General features: G+C 41.3%; 1 protein-coding gene across 10 annotated transcripts in view; it reads left to right on the top strand.

Annotated features, from left to right (window-relative positions):
- The window catches only part of QKI (QKI, KH domain containing RNA binding), a 161,185-nt gene that overhangs the window by 70,503 nt on the left and 64,690 nt on the right, over nucleotides 1-25,992 (top strand). For 6 of the 10 annotated variants that reach the window (XM_075862547.1, XM_075862546.1, XM_075862544.1 and 3 more), the window contains exons 3-4: nucleotides 10,623-10,739; nucleotides 12,506-12,550. In XM_075862547.1, coding sequence (XP_075718662.1) covers nucleotides 10,623-10,739; nucleotides 12,506-12,550 — 162 coding nt within the window. The remainder of the gene's footprint in view (nucleotides 1-10,622; nucleotides 10,740-12,505; nucleotides 12,551-25,992) is intronic. The other 4 variants (XM_075862548.1, XM_075862554.1, XM_075862549.1 and 1 more) reach the window with 1 other exon arrangement.

Raw genomic sequence — 25,992 nt, forward strand, 5'->3', positions numbered from 1 at the left:
TTAAGCACTGACTTACCTTCAGAAAGTGTACTGTAGCCGTTTCCTCTTTCAGGACAATATGATTATTACAATAACATGTAAAATAGCCTTTCGCGGGATGGCAGCATCGGTAGCATGTGCCCTTCATTGATGACCTGTAACGCTTTTCCTCTGCGTTCAAGCTTCGTCTCCGGCCCCTTATGTGTTATGCTGTGGTGTTGATAACAAATATTGAGTAGTTCTTAGACATAGTGACAGAAGCAATTGTCAGGCATAAATCTGTGTATACAGAAACTCGTGTGTCAATACACCTCTCTCCAGTTCACACGTCTGCAGATCACGCTGAGAGAACGGATAGACCTTTTTTATGTTTATTCTTCTTTCTGGGTGACTTATTCTGGTGGCTACTCGCTTATTCACTTTTTATCTGTTTAAGCCGAAATGTTGACAGAGTGGAGCAAATAGGGACATTAGGAGTCTGACTCCAAGCGTGGCGAGAAATGAGCTCAGAGCTAAATATATGGGGTTGTGACATTCTAGCAGCTGTCCTAAGCCCTGCTGTTTGTTGCTGGGGTGCAGTGCCCTAAAAAAGGAAGAGAATGTATTGTAGCTCTAGGAGAAAAACAAGCAGCTGGTGGTCTTATCACCGGCCGCTGACAGCGAAGGTCACATGTTTGGAAGGACAAGCATTTGCTCGGAAAGACAATGCGCCTGTTAGTCAGTGTTTCCAGGGCCTAGGTTTCTGGAACTAAGGGAGGCCTTTCCTGATCTCCAGCATGGTTATTATATTGCATATCTATCATTGATTTCTACCTATTTGTAACCTCCCCCGCCCCGTTTATAGATGCCCACTGTTTAGGAAATGAATGATTCAAGCACTCCGTCCATCGATCACCACTTCCTGCATTCAGTTTTACCTTTCTCATTAATGATAATTAGATGATCCAGAGACCGGCATTGCTTTTATCTGTCATCTCATTGAAATGCAAATGTTTACCTGCTGCTTAGAGACTTTGCTTCTTTTCTTAGTATTGACCAGGTAGATAACAGATGCAAATGGTGATTTTACCATAATTGACTCGGCTCTTTGTTTTTCATTTGCATGATAACGTTATTAGATTGGACCTACCTTGAGAAGTAATTCGCCCTGAGGATACTGGGACTACTTCTAGAACAGCAAATGGCACACAGTTTGACTGTCTCCCTTACCATTTTAACTCCTTACATTGAAATCCTGCGCTATGATTTGCACAAATCATCAAATTAATCATCTGAAATTCTCTCCAAGCAAATTGCTGAGACATTATAGCTTCCTACCTATGGTGGTATAATAACCACACATCACAGCTTTTAATCTATAGTGCTCAATATGGTACATGCTCCAAGGGCAGGGATCAGCTGTTAGGCCACATGCACATGACCGTAATTTTTATCCGTAATTGCGGATAAGATACTGACCCACTCATTTCTATCGCCCTCGGGCACCTTCCTGTATATTTATGGGTATGTCCGGGCCGTAGAAATGACCCGCAAAAAAACGGGACATATCCTATTTTTCGCATTCAAGGACTGTGCTCCTATACTTAATACTTTGAACATGGTCCACGAATGTGGGTGACTCTCCACGGCCCGTCCATGCAATATTTACTGGCTATAAATACTGCACAGTCGTGTGCATGAGGTCTAGAAATGGGAACAAACTGCAATGATTCTAGGACAACCAGAGCTCAATCGGAACGTAATAATTTTCGTAATAATTAATAATTTTTCTCCCCCCCCCCCCCCACCCCCTGATGCCATATGTCAGAGGAAAGAAGGATCAGGCATGTTGGTTTGTTTCAAAATGCAGTATGGTATAACCCTGTCCCCATGCTGAGCATTCATGTTTTTGGTAGATTCGGGAGAAATGGCTGTTGGCCAACAGCTATCTCAAGTTATGGCCGGTTTTACACTTAACACATTTATAGTATTTGTAGGTACTTGGTTTAGTTTGTTTTTTTACAAAGACTATAAGCTCGCAAAAGGGACTTCCAAAAGAATGAGTCCCAGGTGAAGATTTTGTGCTGTTAACAGTTAAGACCCTGTCACATGAAGTTCAGTGGATGCAAATAACTACATGCGGTCATGTCTTAGTTCCCTTTTTCTGAACGCCTTTTATTTGTGCATAAATAAACACTCGATCATATCTGGCAACATATGCGCAGTGCAATGTTTTAAGGCTAATCGAATAACACAGGACACTTGCCTTTCTAATTAGTAAAATGTCAGCTGCCCCTTTTTATTTGAGAGCTACATATATATATATATATATATATATATATATATATATATATATATATATATATTAACTTTCAGGGGTGAATTCTTATTCACATCGTTTTTTTCTTTTCTTTTTTTGTCTTGGTTATTGTTTGTGTTGCATTAAAAAATATTTGGCAAACTCTTAGACATGTGTAAATCAAATGGTACAAATCCCCCATTTTAATTCAAGGTTGTAATGCACAAAAAAAAAAAACATTGAGGGGAGGATACCTTGCAAGGCACTGCATGTATATCTAATAAAAAATTAAACATAAAATTAAATAAAATTATAGGAGTGTGTGACACAGGACAAGTAACCGCACCAGGACTTCCGAATCTATGAAAAAATGTGGTTTAATTACCACTGAGTGGCGTTTCAGTTAAAGAGGCTCTGTCACCACATAAGTGCCCTATATTGTACATGATGTGATTGGCGCTGTAATGTAGATTACAGCAGTGTTTTTTATTTAGAAAAACGAGTTATGACCTATATTCGCTTTATGCTAAAGACTTTCTTAATGGACAACTGGGCGTGTTTTGCTATATGGCCAAGTGGGCGTTGTACAGAGGAGTGTGGGACGCTGACCAATCAGCGTCATGCACTTCTCCCCATTCATTTACACAGCACATAGTGATATAGCTATATCGCTATGTGCAGCCACATAAACACAATATAACGTTACTGCAGTGTCCTGACAATGAATATACATTACTTCCAGCCAGGACGTGAGGTCTATTCAGAATCCTGACACTTCGCTAGTACAATCCCGACACTACAGCACAGCAAGCGTAATCTCGCGAGATTACGCTGTAAACTGTGATATTAAACGAGATTACGCTTGCTGTGCTGTAGTGTCAGGATTGTGTTGGCGAAGTTTCAGAATTCTGAATAAACATCACGTCCTGGCTGGAGGTAATGTATATTCATTGTGCGGACACTGCAGTAACGTTATAGTGTGTTTATGTGGCTGCACATAGCGATCTAGCTATATCCCTATCTGCAGTGTAAATAAATGGAGAGAAGTGTATGACGCTGATTGGTCAGTGTCATACACTCCTCTGTACAACGCCCACTTGGTCATATTGTAAAACACGCCCAGTTGTTCATTAAGAAACTCATTAGCATAAAGCTAATATATAGGTCATAGCTTCGTCAAAAATGATCGTTTTTCTAAATAAAAAACACTGCTGTAATCTACATTACAGCGCCGATCACATCATGTACAATATTGGCCACTTAAAGAGGCTCTGTCACCACATTATAACACCTGAACCTTTTTCAAGCTTGAGAGATTCAGATGTGAACGAAACGGCACTCACTAAGGCTTGGTTCAAACCATAGCTTTCTGTTTGCATTACCATTGATTTCAATGGTTTCACTTCCATTTCTAACGATTTCCGTTTGTCTCCGTTCCGTAAGGTTTCCAGTTTTTTTTGCGCAAACCATAACTTAGTTGACTATGCTATTGGTTCCGCCGAAAAATCGGAAACCTTACGGAAATGGAGACAAACGGAAACCGTTAGTAATGGAAGCATTACCATTGAAATCAATGGTAATACAATCGGAAAGCTATGGTTTCCGTTCTTGGGTTCCCCTGACGGAAAGGTCTGTCGAAAAACATGACGCAGATGTCAATAAAGCCTAAGTGGTGATTAAACCAACTTTTTTCATAGATTCTATAGTCCTGATGATGTTATTCGTCCTATGTTTTTTTTTTTTTTTATGGTTTTTAACTTCTGTGGTCTTTGTTCACTTATTACCCTTAAACCAGTTTTGCAAGAATTCCAGTTCGGTGAGATCACCATGATTCATGCCATTTTTTTTATTCTTTATTGTGTTGGAGTGTGGCACGTGAAGCAATACCATGACTGCAGAGACTTGTGAGCCTACCATTCCGTTTAGAGTAGTCTATTAAATCCATCTACCTGTTATCTGTCTGTACCCAGTCACCACCTGACTCCTCACATGTATATGCTCCAGCGGTGGTAAAGACACATGGAAACTGAGCAGTCCTTATTCTAGAAGTCTGTAATGAGAAGAATTCATGCTGATTGGGAAGGTCAAGAGCCGTGGGCAGGTTCCCGTTGAATCTTGTTCGATCGCTGAGCAAACAGAAAAACAATTCCCTGATACTTTTAGGGTATATTCACACGGCTTAGCAAAATACGTCTGAAATTACGGAGCGGTTTTCGCCTGAAAACAGCTCCTGATTTTCAGACTTTTTTGTAACTACTCGCGTTTTTCACGAACGTTATTGGAGCTGTTTTTCAATGGAGTCAATGAAAACTGCTCCAAAAACGTCCCAAGAAGAGACATACACTTCTTTGACGCGGGCGTCTTCTTACGCGTTGTCTTTTGACAACGACGCGTATAATAACACCTCGTGGGAACAGAACATCGTAAAACCCATTGCAAGTAATGGGCAGATGTTTGCAGACGTAATGGAGCTGTTTTTTCAGGTGTATTTCGAGGCATAAAACGCCCAAATTACGTCTGAAAACACTGCGTGTGAACAGACCCTTAATTTGCAGGTTTTTTTTCTTCGTTTTTTTTCCCTCTGTATTCTTTTTGTATGTTCAAATAGTCACAAAAGCCTTCAAATAATTGTGCAGAATCCCTACGGATTACAAAAATACTTTTTTATTCATATTGCAGTCTTGCTGAAAGGTCACCCAGACTATTCCAAAGGCTCGTAATGATTGTCTTATCAACACGAAACTAATCTAGCCAAAACAGGCCGATGATGGTGGCAGCGCACTAACCCCGCTGAACAGGTGCATGGAGGCTTTAGAAGCACAAATACAAATGCATTTACCAATAATGCAGGCCAGATTAGACAAGCTGCTGAAATCCTCTAAATCTACATTATTCACATACAACGACAGACGCGACGCTGGGCTTTAGCCATTGTTCAATACAGATTAAGATTTGCAATCACTGTGTAAATGCAATGGATCCCTCTACATGAGCTGGTTTTATTTCTGCAGCTGAATCTGTCATGTACTGCAGCATCAGCCATGGCTACATACAATGTTCTTCATCTGGCACTCTCTACACCTTTCATCACCCCCAGCAGCGTGTTATTGTCTTCTCTGCCATCATAAATGACCACCCTGTAATATTTCTAATATCATTGACTTGGATCTCTGCACAGTCTCATTATTCTCTGGAATAGAATGAATGTGGAGTCAGCAGTGTCATTCAGGTGAAGTAAGGGCATATTATATGGGAGTCACTCTGTTTGTAGATACCTGCTCTTCTTTTCCTGTCGTAGAGAAATCCGAATCCTGGCCGCCCGGAGATAATGACTCGGAATATAAGAAGCTCAGTTTGTGTTTTGTGGGTCAGCCGTGAATGACGAGAAGTTGCCCGGTGTTGGGGCTGTGACACCGTTTTCAATTCCAAGTCACACTCGCAGAGCTAAGTCTGTGTTCACCTCGACTTGATTGATTCTGATCAGTGTTGATTTACGTGCGGCTCCTCAGCAATCAGACAGTTCCTGTCTAAGCCACGTAGGGAATAACCATGCTGTGATTTTTTTTCTTTACACATCAACTGCTGTCATTTTTTTTTTTTTTAAAGGTTTACTGGAGCGTAGCAAAAATAAAACCAAGATTGAGTTTTTTTTCTTTTTTTTTTGTAAATGCTTACCATGTATTTGTGTCATTTTGTTTTTGATTTATAATGCGATCTACATGACTTATTCACATTTTGTCTAATTGACTCTTAATCTCCTTTTCAGCTTTTACATTTTAATCTTAGGGTCCTTTTACAACAGCCAATTTTGGTCGTAACAACGAGACAGCTCATTTGATCGTCACTCGTTTGCTCCTTTTACAAGGAACAATGTATGTGGGCAAGGGATCATTATGAAGATCGCTCGTCCCCATACATTACTATTATGACGGCAGCACATCTGTTTACACAGGGAAATGTGCTGCCGACAAAGATAATATTCTCTGCCGTGTAAACGATACGATCAGTCGATGAATGACCGTTTGCTCGGGTTACGGCTGATAATTGCCGTGTTTACACAGTGCAATGATCGGGAATGAGCATTCACATGAACGCTTGTTTGCCTGATCATTGGCCCGTATAAATGGGCCTTTAGAAATGTCCTTTTTTTTTTTTTATGTAGCATGTGTATTCGGTAACTTTGAAATGTTTGGTTTATCTCTCGTGACTGTAATGTTTATAAATCGGTTAAGGACAACTCACTTAATATATAGGAGGCGGTTTTAAACTTGCTGCCTGAGCGATTCGGCAGCTGAATGTCGGGTACCCAGCAGTCCGATATTGCCAGGGACCCTGGAGAGAAGACAGAAGCAGTTTTCAGTGCTTCTCATGTACACCGCTCTCAATGAGTGCTGTGGATAGAATGGAGGCAGCGGCAGCACCACTGCCCTTATTGGTTCCGGTGGTCATTTGACTTGTCACATGATTTCCACGATGCTGGTGGTAGCTGCTGGGTCGAACGAGACCAAGCACAGCCCTAACAGTGACAATAGTCACTATAAGGCCCTGTTCACACGGCTGAGTTTTTTGGCAAATTCCGCCACAAAATTCCGCCTCCCATTAATTTTAATGGGGGTTGGACACTTCTTTTTCCCTCTAGCTGTTTTTTTTTTTCTTTTCAGCTAGTGGGAAAAAGGAGCGTCCTGCCCGATCAATGGAAGGTTCGGGCGGAATCTGCTTGAAGAAGTCAATTGGGAGGAGGAATCTTCTTGCCGACGGCAGAAATAATTCCACTGCGGATTTTGCGGTGGAACCCGCCATGCAAAATTCGCCGTGTGAAATGACCATAACAGGGCTGGTTTCCCTTGTAACTGGGGCATGCAGCTACAGTCAAAATATATTGTAAATGAAATTTAGAAAAGGTATTTTCTAAACTTTTGCGCGACTGGCCATAAATAAAAAAAATAAGTAAAGATAAAAATGAACAATTACACATAAAATAAACATGTAATATATAAACTTATGGTAGGCAATGACCATCACAAATAGTCTATCTTAGGGTAATAACGTATTACTAGAAAATAATTGCAAAAAAGTAAAAGCATATTTATTTTTACAATTTTTATTATTTTCAAACTATAAGCGTAAAAATGCTAAAAAGCAGTAATTGTGTGTATAAAAATAAGAAAAAAAAAACCTGTATTGGTCACGAAAAAACCCCAAATAAAAACGTTATAGCCGTTAAACAAACGCACGTTAGAAATAAGTAAACAGTGCCTGGTCGGAACTGAATCCAACATGCTCATGTCTGTGTTCCCTTTTCAGAGGTCATGGGATAGTCAAGCTGCCCCCATGCACATTAGATTGTCAGCTGTTTTTTCTCAAAATTGCCTAATGGGTAAGGGTGGCCTAAGGAGTGAAAGGAGTGAACCCAAATACTTTTTTTTTTTTTGTGTGACAACACTTGTGGAAAGCTATAATGGCTGTCACGTTGACTTTCAATTCACTGATTCGAAATGCAAAATGCGGGAAACACCGGTTTTACTAATCTCTGTGTAGAAGGTGTGTTCATGTGGTCTGCAAATTAAACCATTTATTCAGGGTGTCACTGGTCCTCAGCTGATGAGCCATTTACCACTCGTAGGGTTCCACTCCGTTTACTTTGGGTGTTTGTCCAGTGAGTAAAGGGAATATCGATAGTGGTAGGTTCAGCCTACTACTCTTGTTCCTAAAATGCAGAGCGCCTTCCCAAAAAGAGAGACCCCCACAAAAAAACTACACAAAATCTATTACATTGCATATCAGCCAGCCTTCCCATGAATATATATAATGCAGAGTAGATTTTAAAGGTCCTTTTTACACTGGCCGATTATATGCCTGTGAACGAGCGCCAATCAACGATATAGCACGCCGTTTGCAGCTTATTTACCTCAATTTACATAGAGCAGTACAATGTATGGGAATGAACGTGATCATTCGTCCCCCGTACGGTTTGCATTATTGTCGCCCCTGTGTACATGGGGAGGTGGGATTCCGAGAACGATTTCTTTTTACGGTCTCATTAAAGGTGCGGTCTGAATATGTAGCATCCGGACTGAACATGGACCCGTTATAAAATGGGCCAATTCAGACAACTGTGAATAAAGTATTGCAGCACGCCCTCTCTGTCTGTTTTTCACACCGGAATGGCCCATGGAAATCAATGGGTCTGCATGAAAAAACTAATGTCACATGGATGCCATTTGTTCCGTTTTTCACGGAGGGTTGTCTGGAGACACTTGAGAAGTGAAACTATGATGTAGGGCCAGAGCAGTGGGGTCCTTAATATAAGACACAGTCAGAAGCCAAAAATACGCACAAGAAAAATCTCACAAAGCTCTCTATACTATAAATAATTGAAAATGGTGTTTCCGTGGTCATGTGACCATTCTGGGGTGTTTTTAGTGGGTACGGACAAATGAGGGCATACTTCTTCTTTTTTTTTGGCACACTCAAAAAACTGACAAACTGAAGGCAATCGTAGAAAAAAACTGATATACAATCAGTCCGTTTTTATGAACTGAACTTGGACGAGTTTTAACAACGGTGATCTGAATAAGGGGCCGTTCACATCTGCGTTGGAGGCTTTATTAGGGGCCTCTGTCACAGATTGAGCTGTGTTTGCCAGACTAGCGCAGCATTCTGCGCTATTCTGTCCGGCACAATGACTGAAACCATTACAGAAACACGGCGGAAATACATTAAAGAAAATGAGTGCCCTCAGGCTCCGATTGTTTCCATCATGCAACGGATGCTGAGCCTCTGGTATTTTCGCGGTTCTGCTCCTATGACTGAGCAAAAGCAATGGGAACACGAAATGCAAATGTGAACCCGGTCTTGGCCCTTAAACTGTTACTGGACTAGACTACAGAGATTCCCAAAATGGGAGACAGCTTCCTGTGCCTTTTTTTATAAATCTAGTTTATATAATGTATTGTGTTTGCAGTAAGATGGAACCGCTTATATAACTTTACAGGTAATTTGTATAATGAGTCCTAACCCCCTATAGCTATATCCCTGCTGTAGACCTTCGCAATCCGATTCCAGCACCAATTCGAAAATGCAAGTAATGAACGGATTGGTTGCGGTGCAGACCTATACTCTTTAGACCCCTCTCTCTCTCTCTCCTTCCTTACACTTACAGATTTCACCCAAAAAAAGTGCAGTGAATGCTAAAATTGTCAATTATAGCAGTCTTATTTCCAGGTGGCCCGTGTACAGAATCTGTTAAGTAGTGTGTAAAGTTTTTAGGAAATTACAGACCCTAATTATGTGCATGTTTATTGGGATGTCCAGGGAGATGGTGGTTGCTGAAAGCTATTTAAGGTAGGGTTGTCCCAATACCAGAATTTGGATTTCGATACCAAAAGTATACTTTGCCAACAATAAGAAAAACCTCAAAAATATAAAGTCCTTCCATTTTCTGATGTGAGGCACATGGTGTTATCAATTTTGAGTTAATAGACTTGGGTCATCTTTCTTTCCTGATGACAGAAATGTTACAGAAATTTGCTCTGCAGGTAAATTCCATCCTAGTCGAGCGCTCCTTGCCAAACCAGTTTACTCATAGTGGTCACGTTTCCTGTTGAAATGAACTTTGCTGTAAGCCAATTTAGATAACCATTTGTATGTTGTATCTTGTCGGGGCAAACGTCCGGAAAATAACATTTGTACGTTATCTTTTTATCTAAAATGGTTATTTAACTCTCGACTCCTGCAGAGTAGAGTATAAAAACGAACTAGAAGGTAACCTAACACGTTTATATAGGGAGCAATGTATTAGAAAAGTTCATCTACTCCGGGCCTGATCAGCAAATCATTGTTGTACTGTTCTGGTGACACTATTATTTTACGCTCTGGAGACTGAAAATGCTATATATATTTTTTTTTTTTACGGTTATTCTTCTAAACACAACTCGTTTGAGCTTAGTCTATGGCGTGTATGAGTGAAGTGTGCCGATGAGCATATGCCCAAATGCTTTTTAAACCTCCAAATGTATGTTAAAAGGACACGCATTTTTGGGAAAAATTTTTCGCTTTTGGAGTTTCCTCGCACGCCGTAATTGTTCCCAACATATACACTCTCTACGTCATCCAGTAGTCTTCTCTCTACCTATTTCTTAAACTAGTACATTTCCTTATTACAGGAGCTAAGCACACGGTTCGCAATGTTAGGCAGGGCCCATGTTAGTAAAGTGCTCAAGGGGACGTGATTTTTCACAGAGTAGATGATTTCATTTTCTAACACTTCATAAACGTTATGTTAATTTACTGAGCGACTTGCTATGCTTGACATTTTTAAATAACTGTCCAGATTCTAACAATGCTTTCCATCTTCTTTTTTTAGTTCAATTTTGTTGGACGTATCCTGGGACCCCGAGGACTAACTGCTAAGCAATTGGAAGCAGAAACTGGATGCAAGATTATGGTTCGAGGCAAGGGCTCAATGAGAGATAAGAAAAAGGTATGCCTGTTGTAATATGTAGCACACTCGCACCTCATGTAGTTAAATGTATCCTTAGTTCTGCCCCACATGGCTATAAATACATCCGTATCTAGTAACAGGTCTGAGATTTCTGTGCTTACAGGCCCTAGAAATGCTTTCTCGCATAGAGAGAATCCTTATCAATCCTGGCAGAAATGTTGAATGCATTTGAACCAGGAGTGATCTCTGGTGTACTTTGTATTGTTTTTTCACCTGATGCTCAATTAGATTGGCTGAACTTGACATTTTTCTTCTTCTCGTATTTTCTGTCTGTATTTAAAGAGGTATTCCCATTTCAGACATTTATGGCATAGCCCAAAGATATGCAATAAATGTCCATTAGATGTGGGTCCCACCTTGCTTTGCTATTCGGTTTCCATAGCTCCCATTTATTTCCATGGGAGTTCCGGAAACCACGTAACAAAACGCGCTTGGCTGTTTCTGGGAAACCTGGCCATCTTACAATGGTTGGAGCCTAGTGGCAGAAGGTAGGTTGGGGGTCAGCTCAGTTGCCAGCTTTCCTTTTTTAAATGCAGGTAGAAATAATATGAAAAAAATGTGTTCTTATTTATTCTGGTCAGACTCTCTTAATAAGTGAACACCTTTTCTAGAAAAATGCCATTAAGTTGGCAAAACAAATTTAAAATCGATATGAAAGCGAACCATCTGTGAACAAGCATCAGGCCCAAGTTACATCCGCTGCCTGTCTATTTGTTAGAATAAATCGGTATTGCTGACTGAACAGGAAGAGCATCATCCTTGTAAAGGCATTGAAATACACTGCTGTGAAAAAGTCTAGCATGACGAGGCGCATATATTGAAGATTTTGAATCCCTCTATGGGAGATTTTATAGGCCCACACAAGTGATGGTCTCCAACCTTTCTTTTGGGTGGCATTCATTATTCCTGAGATTAAATGAATGTGGCCAACTCATCGTATATGAGAGCCCCCACACCATGACTCCAGGGGCATGTTTTAACAAGCTGTAGTCCCTCGCTGGCAAGACCAAATCAGCTTTTATCTGAAAACAATAGCCGGCTCCAAATTTTCCATGATACATGTTTGCCAGCCCACTGGAGACGCTCCTTCATTGCCTTTGTTAGCAAAAGGTCGTTCTTCAGTTTTTGAGCAATCGATTTCGTGCCGCACAGTACTCGCAGTTGCGGCAACAGTTGAAGTTTGCCATTCCTGTGCCAATTTTCTGGAATTTCTGAAACCGTTCATTTTGCAAATCCTGCGCATAATATTGTCTTCTCACGGTAACTAGTGCCTAGGTCTTCCCGTCCTTTTCTCTCTTTCCATCCTCATTCAGGCATTTTACTAACCATGACACAACCGAACACTTCAGCTTCTGGGCAACATCTGTGTTACTCAAGTCCTCTTTATGCAAAACTTCAATGACTTTCCTTTTCCTGGGTGTCGAATCTGGTTTCTTTCCCTTTTCTGACAAACCCGCTGCACGTGCAGGCAGGTAACAGACACTGGGGCAGATTTACGGAAACGCTAAAAGAAAAACGGCATTTGTTGCACGTAGAAACCAATCACCGCTCCGCTTTCATTTTACCACAGAAGTTTTAGAGGTCAATTTGGGCAGATATGCATAAATTATCCACACCGCGCTAAACTTTTTCACACCAGTGTATATATGAGGTGAAAGGTCTGTTGTCACTTTAATGTTAAGTATGTCCTTGGTAATGTACATTCCTAACTAGCACTTCTTACTGTTTTGACATGCTGCATGCAGGCTCTTACCAATATACTCGAATGCAGTATGTTGGCTCTTAACAAGGTAAGCAAACACAATAACATACTTACATAAAGCTTGTTTATTTCTAAAAATATTTCATGATTTAAAAATGTTATTACTAAATCAGGTTGACTTCTAATGGTAATATCTAATTTATACACATCAGCTAGAACCAAGTATTGTATGTTAATTCACTCTAAAATGTTCCCATAACCAGTAAACTCTCCGGTATGCTTTTTTGGAAAACGTTGGACGTGCTCTAAAAACGCATATAATATTGCAATTTCTTGCTTCCTGTGGATATGCCGTAAACTTCTTAAATGTGGATAACGCTTTAAGTTCAGTTACCGGTTAGGCTGCATTCACATCTGCGTCAGTGCTCCGTTCCGACGTTCCGTCAATTTTCAGTTGGAACGAAGCCCTGACTGACACAAACGGAAACCAGAGGTTGATTTCAATGGTGAGTGATCCGGTTCAAATGGTTTCCGTTTGTCTCTGTTGTGCAAGGGTTCCGTCGTTTTGACGGAATGGATACTGTAGTCGACTGCGCTATTGATTCAGTCAAAACGGCGGAACCCCTGTGCAACGGAGGCAAACTGAAACCATTTGCACCGGATCGGTCACCATTGAAATCAATGGTGATGGAAATGGAAATCTCTGGTTTCCATTTGTGTCAGTCAGGGCTCCGTTCTGATGGAACATTTCGACAGGACATCAGAACGGAGCCCTGACGCAGATATGAACGCAGCCTTAGGGTAATTTCACACTGAGCTTTTTTACGCGGAAACCGCATTGGAAAACGTGCCAAAAAATCTTCCGAAAATGCCTCCCATTGATTTCAATGGAAGACAGAGGCATTTTTTTCCAAAAAAGAAGCGATATGCCCTATCCGTTTACGTCTCTGACCTCCTATTGACATCAGTGGGAGGCAGAGAAAGCGTATTTTGCTGCGTTTTTTGCCCGCGGAGCTCAATGGCCGCGGGTGAAAAACGCAGCGAAAATCTGAGTACAGGCAGATTTTCTGCCTGCAAAAAAACACTATGGGAACCCAGCCTTACTGCTATTTAATATGTAATAGCGGTAAATAAAAAAAAAACCAGGAGATGACTAATATATCCTAATTTTTCGCCTGATTTGCAAATCTGATAAATGCAACCCTGGTTGAAGTTCCATCACTACAGTTACTATAATCAATAACCAGCATGATGTTTTGTTTTTTTGTGTGGTTATGGTCTATAAAAATAAGTTTGAGGTAGCCAAAATGTGGTTGGAATGTAATGTAATTGATTCCTTTGCTGCAGCATTTTAAATGGTCAGGGTCATGGTGGCTCATTTTCAGACCCTAAAAACGGATCAGTCCATTAATATTCTACTTCCAGGTCTGATGTGTTACAAGGAAATATTGTGGGGGGAAAAAAATATTGTGCCTTTTTGTCTAATCACACTTTACAAAGAATATGTCAGATTCCTGCATAGTCAGTTTCCCGTATTTTAGGATGAAAGCATTAGCCCTGCTTACTCCCACACTACTTATATATGAGTGATGGCAGTCGCTGTATAAGATATACAGCAACTGATGGGGAAAGCGGTCTCCACATGAGTTTTCTGGTTTCAGAAGTATGGCGTGTTCTTTATAAAGACCAAGGTCTCATTCAGGCACGCGTAATACTCGTCCGTGTTCTGTGTGTTGAAATAACTGAGCGCACACTGACCCATTCATTTCAGTGGGGCTAGTCAGACGTGCGTGAGTTTTCACGCAGCGAGTGTCCGTTGCGTAAAACTCACTGCATGTCCCATATTGGTGCGTTTTTGCACACCTTGTCGCCAATTGAAGTCTATGGGTGCATGGACACCGCGGACAGCACACGGACGACTTCTGTGTGCTGTCCGTGTATTTTTACGCATCAGTGACATAAAAAAAAAAACAGAAATAAATAAAATCTAGCACGGATCTGAAAAACGATTGCCACACGTAAAGCACGCTGATGCCAATACGCAAAGCACATAGACATGAAATGTAGGGGAAAAGCTGCGTTTTTTACGCCCGCCAATCTTCTGAATGTAGCCTTGACAGAATGCACAATACTTTGCTGTGCCACTTATCCTTGTAACCCTTTGAACCTGCTTTTATAATCTGCTGGCCATAACTAGAGCAGCATATTCCATTCACAGGTTCACCAAAAATAGTGCTAAGTGGGGGTTGTCATTTTGTCACTAATATTTTCTATGTAGTTGAATGTGGTCTGCATTCCAGTATATAATGGATAACTCTTGTATTGGAACACCTATGGGATATTAACCCCTTAGTGACCACTAATACGCCTTTTTACGTCGGTCACTAATGGGCTTTAGGCTAGGCTGACGCCTTTTCACGTCAGCCTAGTCTAAGTCCTGCACGGGTCTCCCATGCAGGCAGGAGCCGGGGCTCTGCTGTCTGATGACAGCTGAGCTCCTGCTCCAACGTCCGCGATCGAAGTTTACCGCGGCGGTTTAACCCGTTAAATGCCGCCGTCAATAGCGACCGCGGCATTTAACTTTGTTTACAGAGGGAGTGCGCTCCCTCTGTCACCCATCGGCGGCCCGCGAATGAAATCGCGGGTCTCCGATGGGGTGTCATGGCAGCCGGGGGCTTGATAAAAGCCCCCAGGTCTGCCCTGGACATATTCCTGTTAGGACGCGCCGGAGGCACGTCCTAACAGATTGCCTGTCAGATTTACACTGACAGGCAATAATGCTCTGGTATACGAAGTATACCAGAGCATTATAGCAGCGATCGGAATATCGCACAGTAAAGTCCCCTAGTGGGACTAATAAAATAAGTCATCAAAGTGAAATAAAGATTAATAATAAAAAGTACAGTAAAAAAATAAAACCATTTTTTTTCCATAAAAAGTGGTTTTATTTAGTAAAAGTGTAAAAAAAAAAAAAAGTACACATATGTGGTATCGCCGCGACCGTAATGACTCCATTAATAAAGTTAATATGTAATTTAAACCGCAAAGTGAACACCGTAAAAAACCGTGGCGAAATTGCAATTTTTTTCCATTGCCCCCCAAAAAAGTCATAATAAAAATGAATCAATAAGTCCCATGCACCCCAAAACAGTACCATTCAAAACTACGTCTTGTCCCGCAGAAAACAAGCCCAAAAAATCACTACATTGATGGAAAAATAAAAAAGTTACGGCTCTTGGAAAGCGACGATGCAAAAGCAAATAATTTTAGTTCAAAAGTGTTTTTATTGTGCAAAAGTCGTAAAACATAAAAAAAACTCTACATATGTGGTATCGCCGTAATCGTACCGACCCATAGAATAAAGGTAACATGTTATTTACGTCGCATAGTGAACGGCGTCAATTTAAAAACGCATAGAACAATGGCGGAATTTCAGTTTTTTTTTATAATCCCCCCCCAAAAAGGTTAATAAAAGTTAATATAAAAATTATATGTACCCAAAAATGGTGCCATTAAAAAGCACAACTAATCCCGCAAAAAACAAGTCCTCCTACAGCTATGTAGACGAAAAAATAAAAACGTTATAGCTCTTTGAATGCGACTATAGAAAAACGAATAAAATAGCTTGGTCATTAGGGCCTAAAATGGGCTGGTCACTAAGGGGTTAATGGCCCACCCCTGTAGCCTATAGCGTTGTTTTTTCTGTTTTATGAAGTTGCTTTTCCGATCACATTGCATTATTGTATTGTGAGCAGTTCTCGAATACTTGTTCCTTTTACAAGTGAAAGTAGCGCCTATATTAAGGCTGCAGGGAACGGAGAACCCCCCTCACTTCCTTGCCTGCACCTTGTAATTGGTGAATGCCATTCCCTGTGTATTGTGATCAAATCATTCTTGTATGATCCGACCATTCGTGAAATGGGACTCGGAACTTCATGAAACCAAGTATTCCAGAACCAGCGATCATTGTCAGTTTAGTAGCCTGCACTTCTCTTTAGGGACTGTAAGAAATCATCCAGTTTATTGTATCAAGCTCTGAATTCTACAAGCTTTATAGTAAGTTGTGAAATCATGTGTTTTCTGTGCATTAAAGTCAAGCAGAAAGAACAAGTAAAGAACCAGGTTTTTTGAAGACCACAGGGACTAAGAAGCCAGCAATCCAGATTATTAACTAATATGACTTTGTATTGTAAAGTGGAATTTGACTTCTGTTTTAATATTGCATGATCCCCAGGCAGCCATGCATAAATGAATAGACACGACGGAATGTTAATGTGTAGAAACACCGGGCATAAGATCATTTAGCTGAGCAATCATGGCTGCCCCGCATTCACTCATGTTCCTACCACATGCAGCTTGAAAGACGAGTGGCTATCCGTTTGAGGTTGGGGCAGAAGTAACGTGAGCTGATGAAGTATTTTGAAAGTGATGAAAGGGAAAGATATTCGGCCACAAGCTCTATGGTGGAGACGAGATGTAACCTTAAGGCCTAGAAAAACAGACGATGAGTGTCTTAATTCACTGACCGTCTTCATTGCCCCCGGTTAGCAAAGATGCCAGCAGTCAGCGTGTGGTGCAGCTGCACGAACAGCGACTCTGAGGTCTTCCTTGCTGCCTTCAATAACTCCTGAACTCCGCAAAGTTGTTTGTTTTCCTGACATTTAAATGTCAGGTGTGAAGAGATAACCGTAACCATTTACCCGTTGTGGGTTTTTTTACTTTTTTTTTTTTGGTTCGTCGTTTTCCCTTTTGTGGGGCGTTGGCTTTTAAGGAAACTTCTCATTTGGTGCCATGTTTTACACGTGTTTTAGCAGCAAAGCGCATTCATAAACGATGAAGCTTTCTTGTGCAATATACACACCTACCTTAAAATGTAATTTATCGTTGGAAATTGCAGGCTTTTATGGGTTGTGTCTTGTAGGCCGGATGGACATGTGTACATGCATTGTCATGTGGGCGTCCCTGTCTCTTATCTATAGTTTATTGTCCCTTTAAAGTAAACCTCTGCGCCAATCGTCATAATTTGCCACATGGACTCTCTCGGGTAATTTCACATATTGTGTGTTTTCTTTCACTCTGGTCCGCCAAATGCAAGTTTCCATAATGCTCTGTACACAGGCAATTACTACTGATACATGTTACAGGGCTGTAGCCAAAATGATGTTTACCGCTGACATCATCACTCCGTGCTCCGCAGCTATTGGATGGAACTTTGTGCTCTGCCTACTACATGCCCTTTGCACATACTACTATTAATGCATCGTGGTGACGTTGACACAAACCCATGTGTTCTCCCTATGATTGTGACCACTTATGTGTATGACTGATTGACCTTTGTATGTCAGACAGTGCATCTAAAATGTATACTTTGAAGTCGTAAAGCCGCCAGATGATGGAATCTTTCTTTCCATAGTCACTACAGTAGCATGTCGATAGTATGTGCCTTTTGTACATCATTTAGCTAGGAATAATGCATGAATCTCGCTGTGTAATTCCACAGGGAGTGGTAATGCATGGACGACGTGCTCCGGTTCTGCTGTGTATACAAATATTAGAGGCAATCTAATTTTGTGGCAACGGAGAGAAACAATTCTTGTCCCACTGAGTATTAAAGATTGACTTCTCAATCAGCTCATGAAATAAAGTGCCACCGCATTTCTTAAGGCTTATATTCTCAGCATTTGTTAAAAACATCATGAGCGGTTTTGCAGTGTGTAATTAATATGATCACAAGCTTTAAATCGGCTAAATGTGTAGAGACGAGGCCATTTTTTGTTTATAAGCATCACTGTAAATTATATTTTAAAGAGGATCTGTCATTAGTTTAGTAATGCCCAATCTCCTAATATAATAGGGGCTGTCACGCTGATAATTGCAGTGAAAATTTTGTCCCAAAACGTTTATTTTAAAGGTTATGAACTTATTTTGAAATCTGCAAATGAGGATATACTTGCCAAAGGGGCGGTAACGCTGCTCTTTTTCTGTGGGCAGTGTTATTTTTTGTCTATATGACGCTGTCCAATCAACATCCTACAACTTCACCCCTTCCCTGCACAGCGTGATCTCTGCTTCAATCGCGAATGCGTTTACACTTCTGGCAGAAAGCTCCTTCAACACAGCGACTCAGCGCTCTTCCAGGAAGACGGTCCCAGCATTGAGCATCTCACCCAGGCACCGTCTTCCTGGAAGAATTGTTCATCTAAAGCTTTATGGTTTAGAAGGTACATACAAGCTTGAATTCTGAATGCACAGTGCCAAGCTTCTGCTAGAGTAGTGTAAAGCACATCATTGTGGTACTTTAAAAGTAGTGGATAGATGTTTCGTGGGATTGTGCATCCTGCTCAACTTTGACTTGATCAGAACTAAGCTTAGAAAATTCCACAGGAGCCGCTGTCAGCCGAGACGTCAGCTCAGAACGGCTTTCTGCAACTTCTATGTACTGTGATGCATAGAAGCTGCAGAAATGAAAAGGTACATTTATTTTTTAACCCAAGTTTTTATCAAAAAATAGACCTCAAAGATGTCGATTTACCTTTAAAGTGTAACTAAATGTTTAACAAACTTCTGACATGTCATAGTGACATGTCAGAAGTTTTGATTGGTGGGGGTCCGATCACTGAAAGCTCCACCAATCGCTAAAACTAAGCAGCTGTCTGTTTTGACTTTTTCTGGAAATAAATGTATCGGTGTACGGGCTCATAGACTTTCTATTGAGTCCGTATTCCGATACATTCATTTCCGGAAAAAGCTGAACAGACATAAAGCGTCTGAGTGCTCACACGAGTGCTTCAGGTGCTTCGTTTTAGCGATTTGGTGGTGGGTCTCAGTGCTCGGACCCCCACCAATCCAAACTTCTGACATGTCATTATGTCAGAAGTTTTTTAAACGTTTAGTTACCCTTTAATTTTCTCATTTTTCACATATACCTCAAATCCCTTAAAATAGGGCTGATCTGATATGGCATGTTTTTAAAAACAAAACACAGCTTGCCTTTAACCCCTTAACGCCGAAGGACGGATATATCCGTCCTCAGCAGCTGCTAGTTCGCGCAGGAGGACGGATATATCCGTCCTGTGATCGCGCGGGTACTGCCAGTGTACACACGCGATCAGCGGCAGGAGCACGGCTGTTATACACAGCCTGGCTCCTGCTGCAAGTGCCGGAATCGAAGCGCGCGCCGATTCCGGCAGTTTAACCCATTAAATGCCGCTGTCAATAGTGACAGCGGCATTTGATGTGTTTGACAGAAGGGGGAACTCCCTCTGTCTCCCGATCGGCGCCCCCGCAAACAAATCGCGGGTCGCCGTCGGGTTTCCATGACAGCCGGGGGTCTAACAAAGACCCCCAGGTCTGTCTTCAGCATCTGCCTGTTAGGCGATGCCAGAGGCATGACCTAACAGGTTGCCTGTCAGTTTTACACTGACAGGCAATAATGCTTTGGTATACGAAGTATACCAAAGCATTATATATGCGATCGGCACATCGCATAGTGAAGTCCCCTGGTGGGACTAAAAAAAAAAATGTAAAACAGTTAAATAAAGTTTGTGAAAAAAAAAAAAAAAAAAATTAGTCAAAGTCAAATAAAGCTACTTTTTTGCCCCAAAAAGTGGTTTTATTTAATAAAACGGTCAAGACAAATCACACATACACATATATGGTATCCCCGCGATCGTAACATCTTGACCAATAGAATGAACACATTAATTAAACCGCCGGATGAACGGCGTCCAAAGAAAACGCAAAAAACAACGGCAAAATTCTCTCTTTTCTCCCATTCCCCCCATAAAAAATAAAATAAAAGTTAATCTATAAGTCCTATGTACCCCAAAATAGTACTAATGAAAACTACACATTGTCCCGCAAAAATCAAGCCCACATACGGCCACATTGACGGAAAAATAAAAACGTTACGGCTCTTGGAATGCGGCGATGCAAAAACAAGTAATTTTTTTCTAAAAGGGTTTTTATTGTGCAAACATAGAAAAAACATATAAAACCTTTACATATTTGGTATCCCCGTAATCGTGCCGACCCATAGAATAAAGTTAACATGTTATTTACGCTGCATAGTAAACGGCGTAAACTTATAACGTGAAAATCAATGCTGGAATAGCTGCTTATTTTCAATTCTCTCCTAAAATAAAGTTAATAAAAGTTAATCAATATATTGTAAGCATCTAAAAATGGTACAATTACAAAATACAACTCGTCCCGGGAAAAACAAGCCCTTATACGGCTATGTCGACGGAATAAAAAAAGAGTTACGACTCTTGGAATGCGACCGTGAAAAAACAAGAAATAATCCTTGGTCATTAACGTGCAAAATGGCCCGGTCATTAAGGGGTTAAAAATGCTTTTTTATTTTGTAGTGATACTGTGTGAATGAGATGTAATAAAATCCCATTCACTGCGGTGTAACATTTAGCTGCTGCAGGAATTTATCACAGTTTGCAGAACACACATTTTTCTGTTAGCCAATAAAGTTATCATACCTACACTACCTTTGTCTTTTTTTACACAAAAGTATTTAACATTGCATAATTGTTTCTGGCTAACACGGTACTACACTATTGTTTACTGTACTATGTGTATTTGTGAAACTGTACCACATAGGAACTGATACCGCCTGTGCACGCATTTCTTGTATTTTTTTTTTTTTGGGAAATGAATGATTAGGATAACCATGACCTGTTAAAACCTTAAAGAGTTGTCTGAGATGAAAAAACAAACAAAAAGGGTCTGCTGTTTTCTCACATTTTGTTTGAGCTTTGTCTTGTATTGCAGCTCCGCTATATTCACTTGAATATCAGACATAACTCCATAGACATGCATGGCACATTTATCCCCTAACCACAGAATAGGTGATCACATGCTGATCGGTGTTGGTCCGACCGCTGGGACCTCCACCGATCACGAGAACGGGGTCCCGTTCCTCCGAATGAAAGTAGCAGCATGTCACACATGCGCACTGCCACTCCATTTAATCTCTATGGCACTGCCGGAGATAGCTGAGCGCTTTACTCCGCTGTCTCCAGCAGTGCCATTGACCGTAAACGGAGAGGCAGTGCACATGCTCGACCTGCCGCTCCATTCGGAGGAACGGGACTCCCATTCTTGTGATCGGTCTTGGTCCCAGTGGTCGGACCCCCACCGATCAGCATGTTATCACCTATCCTGTGGTTAGGAGATGACATTTTATCTAGGGACAACCCCTTTAAGGTCGGAAGCAGAACTTTAACATTTTCCTCAATCCTGGTCTAGACCCTCCCAGAAATGTAGAACGGTCTTCGATCACAATACTTCTTTGCTTACAAATGTGAGCTCTGAATATCCCTTCATGTCTTGTGTATCACGCGCACACAATCAGACCAGTAAGGCGAAATTCACACGAACGTGTTTGTTTTTTGCGCGTTACAGTTCCGTGTTTCAGAAGTGTTCGTGGCTGCGTGATTTTCGCGCATATGCCATCCTTATGACACGCGGTTTAGAAAAATAAATGGAGGTGGTTTTATTTTCCCCTTCATTTCTTGATCTACTTTTGCGCGAGTCACACACGACACACGGAAGTGCTTCCATGTGCTGTGCAATGGGTGCGTGATGCGCGAAAAACACCCAAGTATAGGACATGTCGTGAGTTTTACACAGCGGACACACGCTGCGTGAAAATCACGATATGTCTGAACGCCCCCATTGACTAACATAGGTCTGTGCATAAACTACGCTCGTGTGAATAAGGCCTAACTTACTGCCTGTATATTTTTAGACAGCTGAGAATTTTAAACCCTACTTCACTGGCACACATTGAGGCACATTTACTATTGTGTCTAGCTTTAATTTATTACAGATTTTTGCCAAAAAGAACAGATGTTTGCTCTTCGCTAGAAAAGTGTCTAGGAAAAGGGGCGTGACTTGCTTAAAATATGCCAACATGTGCTAAAACTGGCGCAAATTTAGTCAACCAAGAGGCGGTATAAGGAAGAGAAAAGTGAAACATGTCTAGCATGATGCGCCAAATTTATCATACGGTGTTTGCCACACTGATAAATTTGGCACAACTTTTGACTGCCTGGTCTAAGTTTACACGGTCTAACTATTAGACCGCATGTGCTGTAAAGACCTGGTGGCATTGAGCGGATTTGTTTGCTCTGACATAACGGACATGGTATTTGCTGAGCCATGTGGCTGGAGCGAACCCTTTTAACGTGAGGTTAGGCCTTTTTGTTTCATTGTCTGCGTAGCCTAAACAAGGAAGCTGTTTTAGGGGAATATCATGTGTTTGCGCACACCGCGAGGATATTGACTTTTACTTGCAAATTTCAAGTCTTATTAAAAAACATAGAATATTAATTGCAGCTTTTTTTTTTCCCCTGTCTGCCTTGACGGTAGTAATTGCATATGTTGCATCCTCTTTATGTCAATGAAGTGTAGGGCAGACACATACACAATGTCAATTGTTCATTGTGGATTTCTGCTCCCATATCCGTCTTTCTTGTCCGTTTGGTGCAGTACTCTTACTTTTGTGCTCCTTTCACGAGGTCAGCAATTATTTTATTTTGTATTTTACAAATTACACATTTGAAAGAATTTGGGAAGGAGACTGATCATTGTGTAAGAATACACAGATGCCTGGGAGAGGAAGTGAAAATGCTGCGTATACTGTTCTTTGCAGCTGGGTAGCTTTTGTGACGTGGATTTGTCTAGTGGAGACGTTCCAGTCCAGAGTGGCCTAACTATGCAGCCTCCAGAAAAGCTACGTGGAGCCATCGGGAGACAAATGGCACAGCGCTTACCTGGAGCCGCTGCTATTTTCTTCTACCCGTTGTCTGGGGGTTATAGTGGTTGGACCCCCCACTGACTACACGTTGCGGTCATATCCAAGTGATATGCTGTAAACGTTGTGCTGAAACAACCCCTTTAGGCCAGGATCACACACACACCGTTTCGATGTTGTTTTTGGCTCCAGTTCTTGAGCCAATGCTAGACGTGATGCATCTCCTTTCTTTTATGTTGTCTCCTTTGTTTGACTAAAACAAAACTGCGTCTGTGATCCTGGCATTATTGAAGTCTATTCGTGAAGTAAAGGATTGCTCGCTTGTTTGTAAATGATTAGTTTCATAAAAATGGTTAATGGTCAGTAAATTTCAGTTTCGTAATTTCACCAGCACACAGAGTCCCTAAGAGGCAAACGGGGGTCTCTGCCGTATTGTGCCTCCTTATGTGTGGCACTGCTTCTAGGGCAGAATACCTCTGTAATACGTCATGCAATGTTACATGCCACCGGTTTTTTTTCATACTGATCTCCACAATGTAAATTCACATGTATTTTGAACAAAAAAACACATGTGGTTACACACGAAGGTTCAGATGCGGTTTTATCTGCTGATTTTGTCTACAATGCGTTTCTGCCAATGGAAACATTGCTTTTTCGCTAGTTTGATTTCTGTTTTTCCCCATTCCAGTCAATGGGAGACAACAACACCTCTCTCTAAGGAATCCATGACTAATAGGGTTTACCTAGGCTTCACATTTTTGCAGCTCTTCAAAATCCACATTGATGATTTTCCATGTGAAAACCCCCCACCAAAAACTCCCAATCACTTGGCAGTATTTTTCAGTGTGAGGCCGTTAAAGTTTCTAAAAATGCACATGCTGACTTGGTAACGCACTGTTAATGTATGCGAGGAAATGTGATCTAATACGGTTGTTGCATCAACACTGAAGGACCAATCCTATTAGAGCAACCGCTAGACAATAGTTGTAAATGAGCCGCTTGTGCGCGGTAGACAGTAGCTCTGATTGCTTGCAATTTGATGGTTTCAGAGCATTGTTTTCTATTTTTTTCCATCTAGGTTCTTAGCATGTATAATTGCAATGCAATCAAAAACCGTGTAACTACTTGAAACCGTAAAATGAATGGCAATCATCTAAACAAAAAAAGGGAAATGCGTTCACGTGCGCGCATACTTGAATATTGGAATTCTTCTCCTTTCTGGGTTTAATTATAGGTGGCTGGCTGAGCACTGAATTTATGAATGTGACCCTGAAATATCAGCCGGCTTTGTTGTTGTTAAGTACTGGCGTTGAGAGAACTTAGCTGCATTGTGCGTTTCAGTGATAATGGTTTGTGCCAGAATAGCTGTTAATTAGCTACTTTTGTTTGATGTAGGAAAAAATGGATCCGCTCTCGTCTCTCCACCGGTTTCCAGATTCAGTTCAAACATGTATTGTCAAGTGATGCTACTTATTCAATTCAGTGCTTCTAGGGAAATGTATGCTACGAATGCAGAAGCGCTTCTAGAAAGCGTTAAAAAATAAGAAGCAATGCTCTTAACCGAAAAGTACGATTTACAGAGAGACTGTTCACACTTGTATTAGTACTTTTCTGTTAGGTTTGTGTTGCTTTTGGAAGGTCAGAATAGCGTAGCATGCTGCGCTATTCTATCCACTATAAAAAAAAAACGGATAGCTGGCAGAAACCTAATGGACCGACTATAAGTGAAGTAGAAATACAAAGCAAACTGGTCATCACAGATCTGTCAAATGGATCATGAGTGAACATAACCGATCTGTCCTATTCGGCATTGATCCTATTAAAACAGAATACTTGATGTGGGGTGTGAACAGCGCCTAACAGACACATGAGATCATTCCTACTACACCTACACTAGTGCTTTCCGTTTAAGGGCTCATTCACACCTCCGTATATATATGTAAAATAAGAGCAGTATTGCGCACCCGCATTTGGTACGTATTTTCCTAAGCAAGTGTAAAGCAGCATCTTCTACAGAGTGCAGGTGCTCAAACACGCACACGCGCATTTGGTAGGTTTTGTCGAAATAGCACTTAGTCCTGCCAAACTTCTACTCTTATTGCACTTCTAGTCCGTACGGGCAGGCACATAACACGAGGTCGGCTTGGTTATTTTGTTAAAACCTTGGTATTTTTTGGTGCAGTAAATTATAAAGCTTCTTAAGGCTATGTTCACACAGGGTCTTTTGCCGAGTTTTTTGACGCGGAAACCGCGTCGCAAAACTCGGCAGAAACGGCCCGAGAACGCCTCCCATTGATTTCAATGGGAGGCGTCGGCGTCTTTTTCCCGCGAGCAGTAAAACTGCCTCGCGGGAAAAAGAAGCGACATGCCCTATCTTCGGGCGCTTCCGCCTCCGACCTCCCATTGACTTCAATGGGAGGCAGGAGAAAGCGTGTTTTATGCCCGCGGCGCTCAATGGGCGCGGGCGAAAAACGGCGCGATAATTGCTGTTCACACGGAGTATTTTGGGGGAGGAATATCTGCCTCAAAATTCCGTTTGGAACTTTGAGGCAGATATTCCTCCCCCAAAATACTCCGTGTGAACATAGCCTAAAGGAACAGGAAACCTAGAACACACCGTTTATTTATATATTTCTAACAGTTTTAGGTATAGTCTTCCTTGACCATGAGACAAAATATGGTCAAGGAAGAGGAGACTATTAAAGAAGCCAGCCATCAACTACCATTCTGCTGGTCAGCAGTTAGGCCCCATGCACACC

This window comes from Rhinoderma darwinii, chromosome 4 (genome assembly GCF_050947455.1).
Source record: "Rhinoderma darwinii isolate aRhiDar2 chromosome 4, aRhiDar2.hap1, whole genome shotgun sequence".
Lineage (NCBI taxonomy): Eukaryota > Metazoa > Chordata > Amphibia > Anura > Rhinodermatidae > Rhinoderma > Rhinoderma darwinii.